The sequence below is a fragment of the Suillus bovinus genome, assembly GCF_016758785.1.
Source record: "Suillus bovinus strain UH-Sbo-P2 chromosome Unknown EDB93scaffold_41, whole genome shotgun sequence".
NCBI lineage: Eukaryota > Fungi > Basidiomycota > Agaricomycetes > Boletales > Suillaceae > Suillus > Suillus bovinus.
Genome location: NW_024542097.1, coordinates 183,958 through 201,998, shown reverse-complemented (window position 1 = coordinate 201,998; position 18,041 = coordinate 183,958). Strand labels below are relative to the sequence as shown.

The 18,041-nt window shown below is 49.8% G+C and overlaps 2 protein-coding genes across 2 annotated transcripts; one reads left to right on the top strand and one right to left on the bottom strand.

The window, feature by feature from the left end:
- The first annotated feature begins 898 nt into the window (after positions 1–898).
- Positions 899–2,700, top strand: EDB93DRAFT_1155551 (Cys/Met metabolism PLP-dependent enzyme-domain-containing protein). Its single transcript, XM_041449863.1, has 4 exons — positions 899–1,184; positions 1,236–1,535; positions 1,585–2,620; positions 2,678–2,700. The coding sequence occupies exons 1-3, from the start codon at positions 981–983 to the stop codon at positions 2,479–2,481; spliced, it is 1,401 nt and encodes a 466-aa protein (XP_041306160.1). The 5' UTR covers positions 899–980; the 3' UTR covers positions 2,482–2,620; positions 2,678–2,700.
- Positions 2,701–8,797: 6,097 nt separating this feature from the next.
- Positions 8,798–12,184, bottom strand: EDB93DRAFT_1251951 (uncharacterized protein; the record flags this gene model as incomplete). Its single annotated transcript, XM_041453223.1, has 11 exons — positions 8,798–9,189; positions 9,258–10,343; positions 10,502–10,646; positions 10,699–10,895; positions 10,933–11,128; positions 11,170–11,313; positions 11,371–11,478; positions 11,527–11,555; positions 11,628–11,682; positions 11,733–12,118; positions 12,178–12,184. 11 exons carry the CDS (start codon positions 12,182–12,184, stop codon positions 8,798–8,800), a joined length of 2,745 nt encoding a protein of 914 aa, XP_041306159.1.
- Between the last annotated feature and the right edge of the window lie 5,857 nt (positions 12,185–18,041).

Sequence of the window (18,041 nt, the reverse complement as noted above, 5' to 3'; positions counted from 1 at the left end):
CTGCGGCGTCTACCGCTCAGAGCTTCAGGCATCTCGGACGGTTCCGACAGTGAAGAGTTGCATATCGCTAAGCTGTTCTATTCAGACCTCCACCGGCGGTAGTTGCGTCATCGCGGCAGAGCTGGATGACGCATGTTCGTCACAGCCATGGACAAATTTCCCCAGAAGGGGTTTTATACTATTCATGAATTAGTATGTTTCCTTTCTCGAGATAAGGTTTGCAGATAACCGGAACCAGTGCTACCTGAGTGGATTATCATACCTCATTACCGGAAGTACTTGCTTGAAGTTGGGCGTTGGGGTCCATCTTCATTTTACGCGTGATATCGAACAAAGGTATGAGCCCTTTTAAATACTCGATGCTGCAAAGTCCTCAAAGCAAGCTTACTAGTATAGAAGGAATGACCATCTTCGCTCATCTGTGGTCAAAGACTAATCATCTTGCTAGAGAGAATCTTTCGACACCGAGAGAATTCCAGCGCTCCGGAGGCTAAGCCATATCTGAAAAGGTTCGACATTCAAGTTGGCAGGATAGATAAGAGAGCGGTTGAACGATACTGGAACATCTTTCTCTGTGATACCTGTGGCGCCAGCAGGGCAGTTCTGCCAAACTGGCTGGCAGAATGACAGACTTCTGCCTAGATAGATATTGATATGGAGGACATTTAAAATAATGTATGATTGGCGCTCGCCCACAGACGTGGATGACTCAGAATATCTGATAAGCTCGGTAGCAGGTTGCGCTGGCCAGCGAATCGGGCCGTCCCGCGGCACATGCGGATGATTATGGAGATTCCGATGAGTAACCGACAGGATTGCAAACGCTTTGTAAGCGCGGCACGCCATCGAGCTCGCAATCATTCATCATTTCTCCAAAGCAATTATAATGGAGGTAAAAAATTTCTCCCCAAACTGCTGCCATTATATAAAGCTCAAGTCTTCTTTATCTCCACAACAGATAAGTGATACCCCAGTGCGACATGACCATCTCCATCTCTGCCACTAACGGCCACACCAACGGCCATGCCAAAGCTGCCAAGCATCATTCCAAACGCTTGTCTGAGTTCGGTTTTTCTACGCGAGCTATTCATGTAGGGTCAGAGCCAGACCCCACAACTGGCGCCGTCATTCCCCCCATATCCCTCAGCACGACATACAAACAAGATGAAGTGGGCGTGCACAAGGTACGTGTTCCAGTTTGATTCTAAATGTTCCAACGTTCATACGGTGAATAGGGCTTTGAATATTCTCGTTCTGGCAATCCAAATCGCGATGCATTAGAGCGCACGCTTGTAGGCCTGGAGGCAGGCGCAGGACACGCTATCACGTTTGCTTCGGGCAGTGCGACGACAGCAACCATCTTGCAGTCTCTAGGTCCAAACGCGCACGTCCTCAGCGTGAACGATGTCTACGGCGGTACCTTCCGGTACCTCACAAGGGTTGCGAAGGAAACCATGGGTATCGAGTCGACGTTTGCAGACTTGGAGAACTTGTCAGACGATAAAATACTAGGTGCCATAAAGGAGAATACCAAGGTTGGTCTTTCACTATTTAAATTTAGCCAGCCACTGACGAATGTTTTAGCTTATCTGGATCGAATCGCCAACAAATCCCACCCTCCGACTAATTGATATTCCGCGCATAGTAGGTCTTGCACATCGAGCTCCATCAAAGCCCCTCGTTCTCGTAGACAACACCTTCCTCTCCCCATTCTATGCTTCCCCACTCCTACAAGGCGCTGACATCGTCATTCACTCTCTCACCAAATACGTCAACGGCCATTCTGATGTCGTCATGGGCGCTGCCATCCTTCCCTCCTTGTCCACGCCAGACAGAGACTACGAAGGTCTCGTCCAGAAGCTCCGCTTCCTCCAAAATGCCCACGGCGCCGTTCCGAGTCCTTTCGACAGTTGGCTCGCCCAGCGCGGCGCCAAAACTCTCGCAGTGCGAATGAAAACCCACGGTTTGAATGCACTCCGGATTGCCTCCTTCCTGACTTCGCACCCCGCTGTCGAACACGTCATCTACCCCGGTCTGGCCTCGCACCCACGACATGCCCTAGCACGCACGTCTGTCAGCCCACACGCACAGCAGTTCATCAATAGCCTACCGCCATCGAGCCTTGCGCACGGTATACCCTACGGCGGGATGGTCTCATTCCGTCTACGTGGTGGTGCAAGGAGTGCAGAGGCGCTATTGCCGCAATTGAAGTTGTTCACTCTTGCTGAGAGTTTGGGCGGTGTAGAGAGTCTTGCAGAGTTGCCTGCGCGGATGACGCATGCGAGCATTCCGCTGGCGGAACGTGAGGCGCTGGGCATTGAGGGCCTGGTGCGTCTGAGCTGTGGAATTGAGGAGGTCGAAGATTTAGTGGATGACCTGAGGGCGGCGTTGGATGGCCTCGAAGATGAGGACAGTGGGTGTGAGAGCGGGTTGGTGACGCCATCGGAAGTGAGTGATGATGGTGCGAATGAGCTGCAATGATTGTACGTAGAGTTTACTGTTTTGAATATCTATGTAGATGTTACCGTACTCATTTCTGTGGCTATTAGCTTTGGAGATCTAATTTTACTTTCATTGCACAACCAGCAGGCTGTGAACATGATATAGATTGGAGAGTAAGGTCGAGTCATGCTGGCTGGCGCTTGATGTATTTAAGAACTGACGCCCAAGATCACAGATCCACTGCACAGGATATCACCTAAGCAAGGCGCCTGCAAGTACAGCACGTGAAACGGCGTATCTAAGGTGTCTCTTGATTACTTCCACTATCACCAACATCCCCGATCATCGTCATGTCGCATGCAAAAGTCGAGTCAAGCACCTCAGAGACACAGAGCAAAGCAGATGAAGGACTGCTGTCAGACTCAAAAGTGCCAGTTGCTCCCCTGAAGCGCGAAAAGAACCCGCCAGCATATGGTGCACAGCACCGCCAGGATGCACTTTGGGAAGGTGAGCGAGCATGTTGTGAAACCGGTTGAGTGACTCAATGTCAAGCAGGAGGTAACAAGGCGCTCCCTCCTATGTGAGTCTGAAAGACAGGATGACCGCAGCCGACGAGTATATCACGACAATGCACTATTCATGCTTGCATTTGACCGACCTTTACCAGGAGTGCGACTAGGTGAGTGACGAAAATGCTACTGAGAGCGATAACCTCATGATCGAGCAGATGACAGCACGGAGCTCATTCCCGGATGCGAATGGCACATCTCGCCACTCGGTCGGTCCTACTTCGTCAACCACAACACTCGGACCACATCGTGGAAGAAACCAGCACCAGAACGTCCAGCTGGGAGTCTGATGCCAGAGTGCATCATCAAGTATGGTAACTCGTGGCACAACGAAAATATTGGGCACCAGTGCCGATATAATATGCGCACTGGACGATGTTCGATTCAGCAGTGGACCAGAGCTGGACGACCGGTAGGAAAGCCTCTCAAAGATGATATAGGAGATGTTGTCAGAATGGCAGTTTCTCCAGATCAATCGATGGTCGTAGCTCAATGCAGAGATGACAAAGTACGACTGTGGAATATAAAGGATGGGAGCTTGGTAGGTGACCCGTGGGAGGGGAATAATGATGGAGTGGAGTGCTTCGATTGGTCGCCAGATGGAGCGGAGGTAGCAGGTGGATTAGAAGACGGCACAATACGACGATGGAACACGACAACCGGCCGACTAATCGCACCACCGATGGATGGGTGGGGACAATTAAATACTCTCCACAAGGCGATAAACTCGCAAGTGGCCATGATGACGGGATAATTCGCGTGTGGTCAAAGGTCGGCAAGTTGCTCATTGAGATCAAGGATCAGCATGCATATAATAACTTGTTCTGTTGGTCCAAGGATGGCGCATACATCTTCTCTGGTTCATGGGATGGCACCATCCGAAAATGGAAATCGATTGACGGCGAAGAACTTGTCGTTCTCCGGGGTCATACCAGCACCGTCACATCACTTTGTCTGTCTCCTGATGGATACCATCTTGTCAGTGCATCATATGACTACTCAGTTCGCATCTGGGACCTCGAATCCAATCAGCAAGTCGGAGACCCACTCTGGCATGACAATAGGGTCTCGGTTGTTGTCATGTCCTCTGATGGTCAATACTTGCCAGTGCAATCACTGGACTGGATGCAAAGATCTATGTGTGGAGTCTGGAAGCAGCGCTCCAGCGTACTCGCGTGGCTGATGTATGTGTGTACATTACTTGAGTCAGTGTCTTTTCTAAAGCATCGACCAGGATAATGCAGAGCCCAATGGGAAGCTCAAGGCGAGTGATTTTTCTTTTCTTCCGTACTTCTTCTGACTTCTTTGCCAGGAACGTGCTACTCCAGCTAGAGATGCTATGCTAATTAATTTCGAATATGAACCTTTGTTCATTTATGATCTCATCAGATCTCTCTCGCGCCCAGACTGCAAAGCAACAAGAAAGGCTCGGCGAGATATGTGAGTCCAGTTTTATTCTTACTGAGCTCTTACCAGGTCTGACGGTGAGACAGGGAAATGACTTCTGGGGTGATGACACAAACCGCACGCCTCGTCGCTCAGCAGACACATCATCTCGGCGCGGTTTACGCAATTTATTCGGTTTCCTGCGCTCCAGCACTCGACCCACGGATACAATTCAGCTCCAGCCCCGGCGTTTTAATTTCAGCTTATTTCCTGTAAAAATTATCAGGCGTCCCGTCGTTGTTGCTCCTTGTCGTGACGAAGATGTGAGTCGCCTATCATCACTACACTTTGTGATATCACTCACATATTTCTGCAGAGATATGGCATTGTCCCTGAGACCGACGAAGAAGCAGCTGCAGCTATGAAACGTACGAATAGCAATACAGGCGGCAATGCAACGCAGCAAGTACAAGTTGCTGTAGCAGGGGCACAGGGGTCTCAAGGACAAGGTGCTCCGGAGCAAAGTTCTGAAGAAGACACTCTGATGGGATGTTGTGGACTTTATCTTGTTCGTCGTCGGCCAGTGTCGCACTGATCATTCTATTGGTTCAAGGGAAAGGGTATAATCGTTCCTGCGAGTAGTTATTCCTTGATGCGCATGACCCAACTCAACACAATGTTGTCTTATCTCACCGGATTATATGATTTTTGAACGACAATTGTCGAAGTAGTATTTCCCTGAACTATTCTATCTAATGAATCAATCTCACTATCTGTATCAGAATTGTCGACGAGTCCGGATCAATGTCAGTATTTCTATCTCGTTGCCTATCTTATTTTCTGACAAGTCAGAAGGCATAACGCAAGTGCACATTGCATAAAACATGGACGAATCATGATATTCTTACATGGTACGAGAACAGCGCTGCATTGCAGCCAATTCACCAACACTTCAAAATATGCAGTAGATGTTCATCTACTCCACCTTAGCTTAGGGTCCTTCTTCAACTCGGACGCGTCGGACGACAACACCTAGAGCGTTCCAGAGCACTCTAGGCTATGTCTGAAATGTTCTAGCCAGGTCCAGATCTGCTTTTAATTAAAACCTGCAAGAGGTAAAGTGTTGAAACCCCCAACGTGTTAAGAGCTCGGCCAGGATCATCATTGCGCATCACCGAAGCAAGGCGTCTATAACTCGTTACCTCCACTATCACTAACATCCCCAAATCATCGACATGCTGCATGTAAGGGCCGAGTCAAACACGTCAGCAAAACAGAGAGAGGCAGATCAAGGATTGCTGTCAGAGTCATCAGGGCCAATTGCTACCCTGAAGCGTGAAAAGAACCCGCCACCCTATGGTGCACAGCACCGCCAGGATGCACTTTGGGAAGGTGAGTTGACATATTGTGAAACCGATTAAACGACTCAATACCAAGCAGGAGGTAACGAGGCGCTCCCTCCCATGTGGACAGAGTCTAAGATTGAGGGGAATGACCATGACCAACGAGTATATTACGACGATGCACTGTTTATGCTTGCATTTGACCGACCTTTACCAGGAGTGCGATTAGGTGAGTGATGAAAAGTTGGATAAGAGCAAGGAACTCATGATTAAGCATAGATAGCTGTGAACATCTCATTCCCGGATGCGAATGGCACATCTCGCCACTCGGTCGGTCCTACTTCGTGAATCACAACACTCGGACCACATCGTGGAAGAAACCAGCACCAGAACGTCCAGCAGGAAGTTTGCTGCCAGAGTGCATTATCGAGTATGGCAGCTCATGGTATGGAAAAAACCTTGCATGCTTGGGCACCGGTGGGAATATAATGAGTATTTCGGATGGTTCAATTCGCCTGTGGACTAGAGCTGGACAGCCGGTGGAAAAACCTGTTGACAATGGCGGAGAAGACTTGGTCATAATCATAATGGCAGTGTCTCCAGACCAATCGATGGTCGTAGGTTACTGCAATGATGCCAGAGTACGACTGTGGAATATACAGGAGGGGAGCTTCAAGTTGGTAGGTCACCCATGGGAAGGGAATAATGATGGAGTGTGTGACTTTGATTGGTCACCAGATGGAGCGGAGGTAGCAGGTGGATCAAAAGACGGCACTACACGACGATGGAGCACGAAAACTGGCCGACTAATTGCACCATTGATGAAGAGTAGTGATGGACGGGTGAGGAGAATCAAATACTCTCCACAAGGCGACAAGTTTGCGATTGGCGGTTACGAGACAATCCAAGTGTGGTCAAAGGACGGTGAACTGCTCATTGAAATCAAGGATTATAGTGACAGCTTGCTGTGGTCGTTGTGTTGGTCCAAGGATGGCGCGTACATCTTCTCTGGTTCATTAGATGGCACCATCCGAAAATGGAAATCGATTGACGGTAGTGTGGTCACGCTATGTAACGGAGCGCGGCAGTCCTGTCTTCCATAGACGGTGAAGAACTCGCCATTATTCAGGGTCATACCGAACTTGTTGAATCCCTTTGTCTGTCTCCTGATGGATACCATCTTGTCAGCGCATCCAATGACTACTCAGTTCGCATCTGGGACCTCGAATCCAATCAGCAAGTCGGAGACCCACTCTGGCATGACAATTGTGTCTCGCTTGTTGCCTTGTCTTCTGATGGACAATACCTTGCCAGTGCTACCTTTGGACTAAATGCAAAGATCTATGTATGGAGCCTGGAAGCAGCACTCAAGTGTGCTCATGTGATTGATGTTCGTGTGTACATTACTTGAGTCAGTTTCTTTTCTAAGTAGTTTTGTGCATTGAACAGGGCGATGCAAAGCCCCACACGAAGCTCAAGGTGAGTGATTTTTCTTTTCTTCCGCACTTCTTCTGACTTCGTTGCCAGGAATGTGTTACTCCAGCTGGAGATGTACGCTAGTTAATTTCGAATAACCTGATCCTGCCTTCATTTATTTCACCAGATTTCTTTCGCACGCAGACCCCAAAGAAACAAGAAAGGCTTGGCGAGATATGTGGGTCCAGTTCTACTCTTCCTGAGCTGTTTACAGGCCTAACACTGAGGCAGGGAAATGACTTTTGGGGTGATGACACAACCCACACGCCTTGTCGCTCGGCAGACACATCATCTCCACATGGTCTGCGCAATTTGCTCGGTCTTCTGCACTCCAGCACTCGACCTACGAATACGATTCAGCTTCATCCCCAAAATTTGGATTCCAGCTTATTTCCTGTAAAACTTACCAGGCGTCCTGTCATTGTTTCTCCTTGTCGTGACGAAGACGTGAGTCGCTTATCATCATTACACCTTGTGATATCACTAACATAATTCTGCAGAGATATGGCATTGTCCCTGAGTCCGACGAAGAAGCAGCTGCAGCTATGCAACGTACAAATAGCGATACAGGCAACAGTTCAACGCAGCAAGTACAAGCCGCTGTAATGGGGGCACAGGGGTCCGATGCTTTGGGGCAAAGTTCTGCAGAAGAAACTCTGATAGGATGCTGCGGATTTTACCTAGTTCGCCGTCAGCCCGCATCAAACTAGTCCTTTCTGTTGGTCTAAGGCAATGGTATTATAAAGGCTCTTATCACTCGACGCGCATGCCTTATCTCTCACTATAGCTCATATGATTTCTAACAACTAGTATTTCTGCGAGACGTTCTATTCAACGAATCAATCTCCCCATTTAATCATTGCCAATGAATTAGGATCAAGATCAGCATTTCCATCTCTCATCACCTATCTTGTTGTTTGACCTCATTACCGCTTGCTGATGGTTTCCGATAATGTGCAGGCGGGACGCAACAATACGACACGCTGCATGTATGCTGTCTCTTTCTTTCTTGCGATGCATCTCTACCAACCTATGGGACTCGCAAAATCGAATCACACCGACGTACAATTAAGTGTGTCTAAGATGTTACGAGACCTTGATTTCCGCACTGTCAGTCTCGAGTGCCTGAAGGTGCTCACGTAGAGTCTTGCAGCGGAATTACCTGCGCGGATGACGAGTATCTTGCCGGCAGAGTCAGAGGCGTTGGGTATGGAGGGGTGGGATTGAGAAAGGGGAGGATATTGTGCAGAATTGATGGCTGCGTTAGGTGAGTTAGAGGATGAGGATAGTGGGTGTGAGTTGGTGACGTTGTTGGATGTGAGTACCTGAGTGATTATATAGACTACATTTATGGATTGGAAACTTACCATAATCGCTTTTGTGCCATTTAGATGGCTTTGGAGGTCTGACAAATTTCATTAAAGCAGTTTCGACAAATATGATCTGCTGAATATAGCTATAGAAACGAGCGGTTGGATCATACTGGCCAACGTTTGATCTATGAACTGACACCTATGTATGTATATGAAATGTTGTTAATAGACGAACTGGTCACGCACAGTTCCACAATGGAAAAATAAACTACAGTATTTCTATCGTCCTGATGTCCATCAAGTCTTGAACAGAACCTATGTCTTTGACCTGTACAATGATATCAGCTTCTGACGCGACCCTCTTGTATTCTCCGCCACACTGCCGCGCTAGCAAAAATGCGGCGAAAGGCTGCCCAAGGCGAACAAGCAACCGCAATGCTCGCGATTCTAAATCAACAACTTCCTCATTCACAAGAGAACGACGAGGCGATTCGTCTGACGGAGAAGAAGGCGGCGTCCAATAATCCGACTCGTTCTCTGTATCCCCAACGTGAGGCAGATCTGCAAAGTCAGGTAGCTCGAGGAGAGACCGATCCCAGGGACGGACAAGCACAAAGGTTGTCTGAGTGGACCTTGTGTGCGAGAACGAAACAATCGGCTCTTGGGTGTTATCAGCAGGTCTTGAAGTCCGTCTGTCTTGACTTCAAATCGAGTCTCCTGGGATGCACCGTAGCTCAGACTGATGTCTGTGACACGGAAGGTGATAAAAGGCAGATGCAGTCTGCGGTTTGCGAATCGAGCAGCGCTCGTATTGTTATCAAGTTGATCGTAAAGATTCAAAGCTAAATCCACAACCATGGTATTTGTTCGCAGTGCAGAAATAGTTGTCTGAATCTGATTTTCAGGTAAAGATGGAAGGGCGTGTGGAGGAGTGTTGTAAGAAGTAAGGTCGGCTGGAAGACAACTATTGAATCCGGATGATTGTCCGACCCAATCGAGGGCAGTGATGTCGCCTGACTGTGCCACGATCTCCTGCAGGAGCCGCCCGAGCGCATTCTGCTTCCTCTCGCCGTAGATTACGGGTAGGTGGAGATCGAAAATGCCAAACAATGAGTACGCGATGTCTTCTTGCAATGTAGTGATGCGTGATGACGCCCACTGAAGCCTCTGTCGTGCGTCACTCATCCCAGGATGGAAGGAGAGAAGGGCCTGTGCATCTATGCCTGTCGCATCCTTCAAGTCCCTCATGATTGCTGGAGACTCTTTGTGGTTGGAAGAGCAATCACCGAGATATAACGACCAATCCTTCTGATAAAAGATTACAACTTTCGGAGCAACTAATTCTTGAAAGGTCCATCCTCGCTTGTTCCAAACACTCCTCGCTAGTGCACCGGGCTCGGATGAAGGAAGGACATCTGATAGATAGACGATGGTAAGTGCTGAGTGGCGGTACCAGACGAACATGGAGTTGACTGATTCTTGAAGCTCAGTATTGCTCCTCTTGTCGATGCAGCATGTGTCCATCCATGCCCAGTAATAACCAGCATCACGAACAATTTTGCAGAATGACTGCAGTTTCTCGATGCCGCCAATTCCATTCAATTCGTACACAACTCGACCTTGGATGTCGTGCAGCAGCGCCTCGGCTTCCTCCCACCTGTGTGATAGCAGGACACAGCGGAAGTACGTCGCCACTGCGTCTTTGATGCGTTCCGTTTTGAGGTCTGACTGCTTCGTTGTGGATGACAGAAGATCCTTGTACTCTATACTCCTTCTGAAGGCGTTTATTTGCGCCGGTCGATCGCACAAAACACCTGTAGATGTATTGAGTAGACGTAGCGGGGTATATTCCAGTTCAATTCAAACAGCTCTTTGGATGTCGTCTTCTGCCTCGGATGGACAAACATACTGCTGATGCAGACCTGCAGGGCGAGATGAACATTTCGAGTCGCAAAAGTAATCTGTGGCTTACCCTGTATCTGCACTTCGGGAGAATCGTCCAACTTAGACAACATCATTTTGAAGGCCTCAATGGCTTCGTCGTAACGTTGCATGCCACGCAGCGCTGCATGTGTCAACTGATATGCAATGTGAGACGAAGGATTGAGTTCGGCGACCTATGCATCGCAGAAGTCAATATGGGCTACAAAAACTTAGATGCGACCGGACCTTCTGCGCGTCGAGAAGCGCGTCCTCCCATAGCATTTTCTCCAACTTTCCCTTGCTGCGATTTGCAAAGACGGTATCAGATGCAGAATACAGGTCGATCACCACGGAGTATAGGTCAATAGCCCTGTCATAATCGTTGGCGGCGAGGGCGGCATCTCCGTTTACAGTACAGAATGCGCTGCATTCTTGCTTGAAAGCTGAGTAAAATGTAGGTCAGAATTGTAGCCTGCATACCATTACGAACTCTTGACTTGCCGTTGATACATTCAAGGCAGCTGACCTTCGTTGTTTCGTCAATATTGTCCATCATATATCGGTATGATGCCATGGCATCATTAAGTTTACCTGCCCAAAGGAGTGCATGGCAGCGTTTTTGGTGTACAGTGAGCCACACCGATTTGAGATCCCAGCCAAAGAGCTGGACAAGGGACTAAGTTATGAAAGCATTAGGTATGCATCATTTCTACATACCACGATCAAGTCCTCATATATTTCATGAATGTCTGATGTTGACGATAAAGCCCCAGAATCGACAGCCGCAGTGAAGTGGTCGGCGGCTTCATCATAACACATGCTATCCAAGGCTTTAGATCTGAGTTCAACACGTAGATATGCCTAACGTGAGTTGCAAAGATTAGTGTTGATGGCACAGCATGGCTGCATGATGCTTACTTGCACGATATGACATGCGCGAGTATCGGCATTCGGACAACCGGTAGTGAGTTCTTTGAGAAGCAGGCTTGCCTCATCGTATTGATTTGCACTGAAAAAGGCGATGGCCTAAAATACGGAATGAAGCAGATAGTATGCGAAGCAACTGTAACATACCTTGATCAAGAGCAGGAAATGACTGATGTCTGAGTCTTAGTTCGTGTACACAGATGCAACATCAAATACTGCTCTTGCATCCTGGATATGGCCTGCTCCACAGAGGGCAATTCCCTTGGAGATATAGCCTATCAATGAGGGTTGAGTGGTGATGGACTATGTCATCGCCGAGTTAGCCTGGCACCATGGTCATACATATAAGTCACCTGGATTGCATCCTGAAGGGCACGCTCCCAGTCGTGTTTTCGGGCCAAGACAAATGAACGATGGGCGTAGGAAGTATGGATGTCACTGGTGTTGATATCTTGCGTGAGTAGTTCCTCAGCGATAGACAAGTGCCCACGTATGCATGCAATACGGTGGAGCAGGGGCAATGGTCTGTATTGACGTCGTCCGAAGATACCGAGCACGGAGAGAGTCGGGATGCCGAATAGCAGGTACGAGCGCAAGGGATGTGTCAGGAGCGGGAGGAACGGAGAAGGACCTGTTGACGTCGGGACCGAAATGGTCCAAAGTAAATTTTTACCTTCATAATAATCGAGAGCGCTTACCGTATAAATACTAGCGCCCAATCGTTGCGAGCGTCTCAGTTCTTTCTAGAGACTGAGACGTGAGTCTACACCTTTACCGTTATTGTTACACTTAACTGACTTAGCATAGTTGCTCTTACCTGTTAGGTACACGCTTCGTCAATATCAGTTCTTTCTAGAGACTGAGACTTGCTCTTACCTGTTAGATCCTTTCTATCTCGCTCAACCTCTAATCTCTAGAGGTTATGAGCCCTGCCATGACCGTCGATACTATGCTCCCTGCCAGCAAGTCCGCCTTGTTCAATGTCCCTGAAGCTTGCCGAAGATGGCACGAACTGGATTACCTATAAGGAAAGAACATTGACGGCAATCAGTGCCTGAGGTTTGATGCGATATCTAGATGGTCGTGCATCCGAACCATTACCGTTCATCATAGACGAGAAAACGGGACTCCCAGCAGAAGTCCGATGGTTCGACACCTACCGAGAAGGAGATCGATGAGCGCGATAGACTCATGGACTGAATACGACCAAAAGAACTCACTGGTCAAGCAACAAATATTCAGTACTATTACTGATCGTCTACTCCTGCGCGTACAGAAGTCCGCAGCTGCCTCAGAGGTCTGGGCAGAGATATGCCAGATCCACGAGGGTAATACTGAGCTCAGTCCAAATAGACCTGCTGACACTGTTTGCAGGACACCAGGTGCGAGGAGGGGGGAGATGTCAAAGCGCACTTCTCAGAAATGCTGCGCTTAAGAGAGTTATTAGCGGGCATGGGTGCAGCGATACAAGACACTGACTTTCATGCGATCATCCTCGGGTCACTCCCAGAATCGTACCGCCCTCTCCTATCGTCTATTAATGCAGCCGCCAAAATCACCAAGGTCCCCTTGTCGTCCTACGAGCTCATCAATATCATTAGTGAAGAATACGAGCACCGCCTCCTCACAGACCGTCGCCCCTCCAAAAGGTCCAAGGACTCGGCACTATCCGCCAAAGAGACCAAGGGAAAAGGCAGGAAACCTTCGTCGTCGAGCTCCAAAGCCGATCCGGACGTCACATGCTTCAATTGCGACAGGAAGGGGCATTATAAGACGGATTGCTGGAGGAAGGGTGGCGGCAAGGAAGGGCAAGGTCCCAACCAGCAGAGGCGGAAGGACGAAAAGGGGCAGAAGGAGACAGCCAATACGAGCTGCAGAGGCCGAGAATCAGTACGCGTTCGTCACCACTGACCTCGCCAGCGTAGCAAAACACCTTAAGGTGCCTGCCAAACGACGCGGCGCTATCGTCGACTCCGGCGCCACGTCCCACTTCTGCCCCGATAGGGCCAAGTTCACGAACTTCGTCCGGATCCCCCCACAGGAGATCCGCACGGCTGATGGCTCCTCCCTGAACGCTACGGGAAGGGGAGACGTCCACCTAGAGCTGCCACTCGGTGAGAAATGCACCAAGGTCACCCTGAGGAACGCGCTATACGCACCCGAAATGGCTTTTACCCTCATATCCACCCATCGAATCGCCGAGGCCGGTATGGCCGTACTTTTCGAGGGGCGCATGTGTAAAGTCTTGTCACATGGCCCCAACCGGAGAGTGATTGCGGAGATCCCGCAGGTAGAAGGTCTGTACAGTGTGGCAACAGGAGAGTCAGCACCCATGCATCATGCCAACATCGCAAAAGGGAAGCTCACCGTCAACGAGCTCCACAGAGTGTTGGGACATGTGTCCCAAGTAGCAGCAGCCGACGCCATAAGCAAGGGACTCATTACCGGCGTTAATCTCGATCCAACCTCCAAGACTGAATTCTGTGAGGCCTGCATGAAGGCGAAATCGGTGCGTCAGCCAGTTTCCGGATCAGTCGAAATCCCGCACAAGTGCCTATGGGGAGTTGGTGCATACGGACCTGTGGGGACCAGCCCAGACCGCAAGCAGTTGGCGGCAGCTTGTACTATATGAGCCTCACTGATGATTACAGCCGTCAGACAAAGTTATACTTTCTGAAGGCGAAGAGTGAGGCGCTCACCGCTTTCAAGGCCTATGAGGCTTGGATGGGCAGGCAAGGACCGGGAGCGAAGGTGCAGAAGATCTGTTCGGATAGAGGTGGGGAGTACCTGAGCGCAGAGTTCGACAAACATTTGCATCAGCAAGGCATCAAGCGTCAGCTGACCATCCATGACTCACCACAGCAGAATGGCGTGGCCAAACACCTCAATCGGACACTGGTAGAGCATGCCAGAGCAATGCTCCTCGCCAAGGATCTGCCGAAATTCCTGTGGGCGGAGGCCGTGAATTACGCGGCATGGCTGAAAAACCGCTTACCTTCTAGAGCCACCCCCGGCACCACTCCATACGAACTCGTCCGGAAGGCGAAACCCGACCTCGCACAGGCCCACGAATTTGGCGCGAGGGTATACGTCCATCTTGTGGATGCCGGGAAGCTGGAGGCGAGGGCAGAGGAAGCGTTGTTTGTGGGGGTTGATATGGAGAGCAAGGCCTATAGAGTGTACTGGCCGTCAAGATGCAGGATTTTGGTGGAGAGGAACCTCACCTTTGCGCCTATGGACATACTGGTTGCCGAGGATACCCTGAACGAGGGGGAGTCAGCCGTCATGCAGAATGACAAATACAACGACAACGGTAATAATAATACCGCACCTTGCGTTCAGTCTATCCCATCACCTCCTCCTGCCACCTCAGATGATCCCCAACACTCTGTTACCCCTCCAGAGCCAAGACCTACGAGGCACAGGCCAGGACCAGGGTACTATGCCGCCCTCCATAAGGGGGAGACAGCGACCATAGCAGTGGATTCCCTGTTGGAAGCGTCAGAATTAGATCTCCTAGACGAAGAAAACCATATTCACCTTGCGCTAGCAGCAGCTGAACCCGAGCCCACCCTTCATCAAGCCCTGAACGGACCTGATGCAGTCGAATGGCAAGAAGCAGTGGATTACGAAATTAGTCAACTTGAAAAGCTAGGTACATGGGAAGTCGTTGACCCACCTCGAGGCGCAAATATCATCCCCTGCCACTACGTCCTTGCAACGAAATGTGGACCAGACGGCGAGAAGCTCAAGTTGCGAGCTCAACTGGTTGCTAATGGTCAGAGACAGCAGCAAGGCGTCGACTTCTTCGAGACCTTTGCCCCCACCGTGAACATGACAACCATTCGGACCGTACTGACTATAGCGGCTCAGCGCGACTGGGAAAATACATCAAGTCGACATCAAAAGTGCGTACCTGTATGCGAGCATTCAAGAGGAAATCTACATGAGACCGCCGCCGGGGTATCTGAAGGCTGAGAGGGAGAAGAAAGTGCTGAGATTGAGGAGGAGCCTACCTGGGTTGAAGCAGGCCGGTTTTGAGTGGGCAGGAGAGCTGGTGGGAGTATTCAGTGCGCTGGGGTTCCAACGATTGAAGGTCGATCAGTCCGTGTACTTCAAGTGTACCTTGAAGGAGCACATAGTTGTCACGGTCTCCATGGATGACATGGCCGTTACTGCTAACGACATCTTGCACATCCTACGCTTCAAGACCCAGCTCCAAAAACACTTTGAGATTACGGATTTGGGTGAGCTAAACTGGTTGTTAGGGCTAAAAGTAACCAGGGATCGAGCCGGATGCACCTTAACTCTATCACAGAACACCTACGTCGCCACCCTCGTCGACCGTTTCCACCTAACCAATGTGAAGAATGTCCAAACATCTATCGAGCCCAGAGCAGGCCTATCCATTGAGCAGTCCCCAGCGGCACACGCTGAAATACACGAGATGCGCGATGTACCTTACCAGAGGGCCATTGGCTCCTTGATGTATGCTGCAACCAGCACGTGCCCAGATATAGTGTTCATCGTATCGACCCTTTCGCAGTTCATGCGGAATCCAGGCAGGCCCCATTGGGACGCTGCCAAATGTGCCCTCCGGTATCTAAAAGGTACGGGGAACCTTGAGTTGAAGTTGAGCGAAGGCGAAGGAGGCCTTGAAGCATACATCGATGTGGACTGGGCCTCGCAGGCCCACAGACACTCTACTTCTGGGTACATTGTACTCCTGAACGTGTAAGGATCACATATCCTTTGTGCCCCGACCAGCGCTTCAAAACCAAGCGTTCGGACGAAAGTCCAAACCAACCACGTAACTCACAGATGCGAACAAGCGTCACATTCGCATCCGAGTTACGAGGTTACATCCTTTGTCTCTTACTATCATTATCTCACTGTCGTCGACAACCAGCTCGCTCTCCCGCCTTCCTTACACGATACCCAGACATCTATAAACCTTCTTTCGTCACTATTCTCATAATCCCTCCCTTGACACACCGAAAACAGCCAAAACCAATACGAAATTCTCGTCATTCAGGTGCTCAACGTACTACACCATTACCACCAACCATTCAAAAACTTCTCGTACTCCATTTTATTATCGATGTTTCACCCTGTTAGGCTCAATGCCACCACTCTCCGTCTCACCAAATCATTCTTTTCGTTACAGCAAGGACCCTTACCCTATTTTCACAACTTAAATACACGCATGTACGCTCATTATGATTAGTCTTTGCTCCCCCGCTAGATTCACGCGCGCATTCCGTCCGAAACGTCCTCTCGTCAGAAGCCTCAGCACTCTCATTAGAAAAGTCTTTCATTATATTCGATCCCTTCTACTATCGGTTACTTCGATGATCCCCGTCGAACTCGCAGATAGCCTTACATATTTTGGAGCCCACCGCGAGGGGATCTGTCTTAACACCCCCTTGCATTACGAATCAGATTTGCGGATCTCTACAGATCTTCTAGTCTGAATCGTTCAATACCCGGTCTTTGGACCATTCTTACAATAATTATCTCAAAGTACTACCATCCTAACGTGCAGCTACAGCTCAAGAAGCAGCCACTTGCGCTGGCTCCAAAGAAGAGCCGAACTCGCGCAAACACGGTCGACTCCCCGTCCACCTTATCGTTGACGCAACCATCCTTTCTTGCACCCCCCGCACGCCGGTCCGTCACAAATCAGTACAATCAAGTATAGACACCTCCGAAGGACCATCCGAGTCCTCTCTTTCAGACGACGAGACTATAGGACCCTCCCCTAACACGAACCCCCTTTTCCCCATTATCCCTCAGCCAACGTTCACCCTTAGACCAGCTGTCTTCGAGCCCGAAACTCCCACTCTTCCTGATACCTACGAGACTGCCCCCCCTGCGAAATCACTTCCCCCTATACCTCCCCCAGACTTCCTTCGCGTACCAGCACCCCCTCCCAACACACCTACTCTCGAACCCTCCACACTCCCTAACAGCCAAGTCCCAGTTTCTACGGCTCCAGTGCAAACAGTCCCGACACAAAATTTAATCCTTGCGGCGCCTCCTCCTTTACCAAATCCCTTTGCACATCATCTTCCCGCATCTCAAGCTCCGGCCAAAATGTCCAACGCATCCAGAGGCATTAACGCCATGCCAGGCGCCAACTCCACTAAAGCCCCGTCATTTAATGGCAAGACTTCGGAATTACTGGAGTTTTTTGAACTCTTCGAGGACTTAGCGGACGCCTGCACACTCACTCCCGCTGAGAAATGCAAGACAATCGTTCGATATGTGGACATTCAGACAAAACACTTCTGGGTGACGCTAACAGGCTACGAAAGTAAGGACTTCGACGTTTTCAAAGCTAGTATCTTGGCCCAGTATTCTGGTGCTGCCAAGGGTCAGTGCTATACCATACGAGATCTGGAGCGCATTGTCATCAGTAACGTCGACAACGATATCTCGACAGAAACAGAACTTCTGCAATACTACCGACAGTTCCGCCCTGTTGCACACTGGCTCGTCGCTAACAGCAAGATATCGACACGAGAACGCGATCGTTATTTCTGGCAAGGGTTACCAGCTGCCACTAGACGCGCTATCGACAGGCGTCTCGAACTGAAGAATCCGACATACTCAAGAACGGAGGCCACGGACTTTGAAGAAGTGCTTAAAGCCGGACGATT

Coding starts and splice junctions, on each gene's coding strand:
- EDB93DRAFT_1155551 (XM_041449863.1), top strand. CDS start 981: ATGACCATCTCCATCTCTGCCACTAACGGCCACACCAACGGCCATGCC. Junction 1,185..1,235: donor ATGAAGTGGGCGTGCACAAG/GTACGTGTTCCA, acceptor TACGGTGAATAG/GGCTTTGAATATTCTCGTTC. Junction 1,536..1,584: donor CCATAAAGGAGAATACCAAG/GTTGGTCTTTCA, acceptor CGAATGTTTTAG/CTTATCTGGATCGAATCGCC.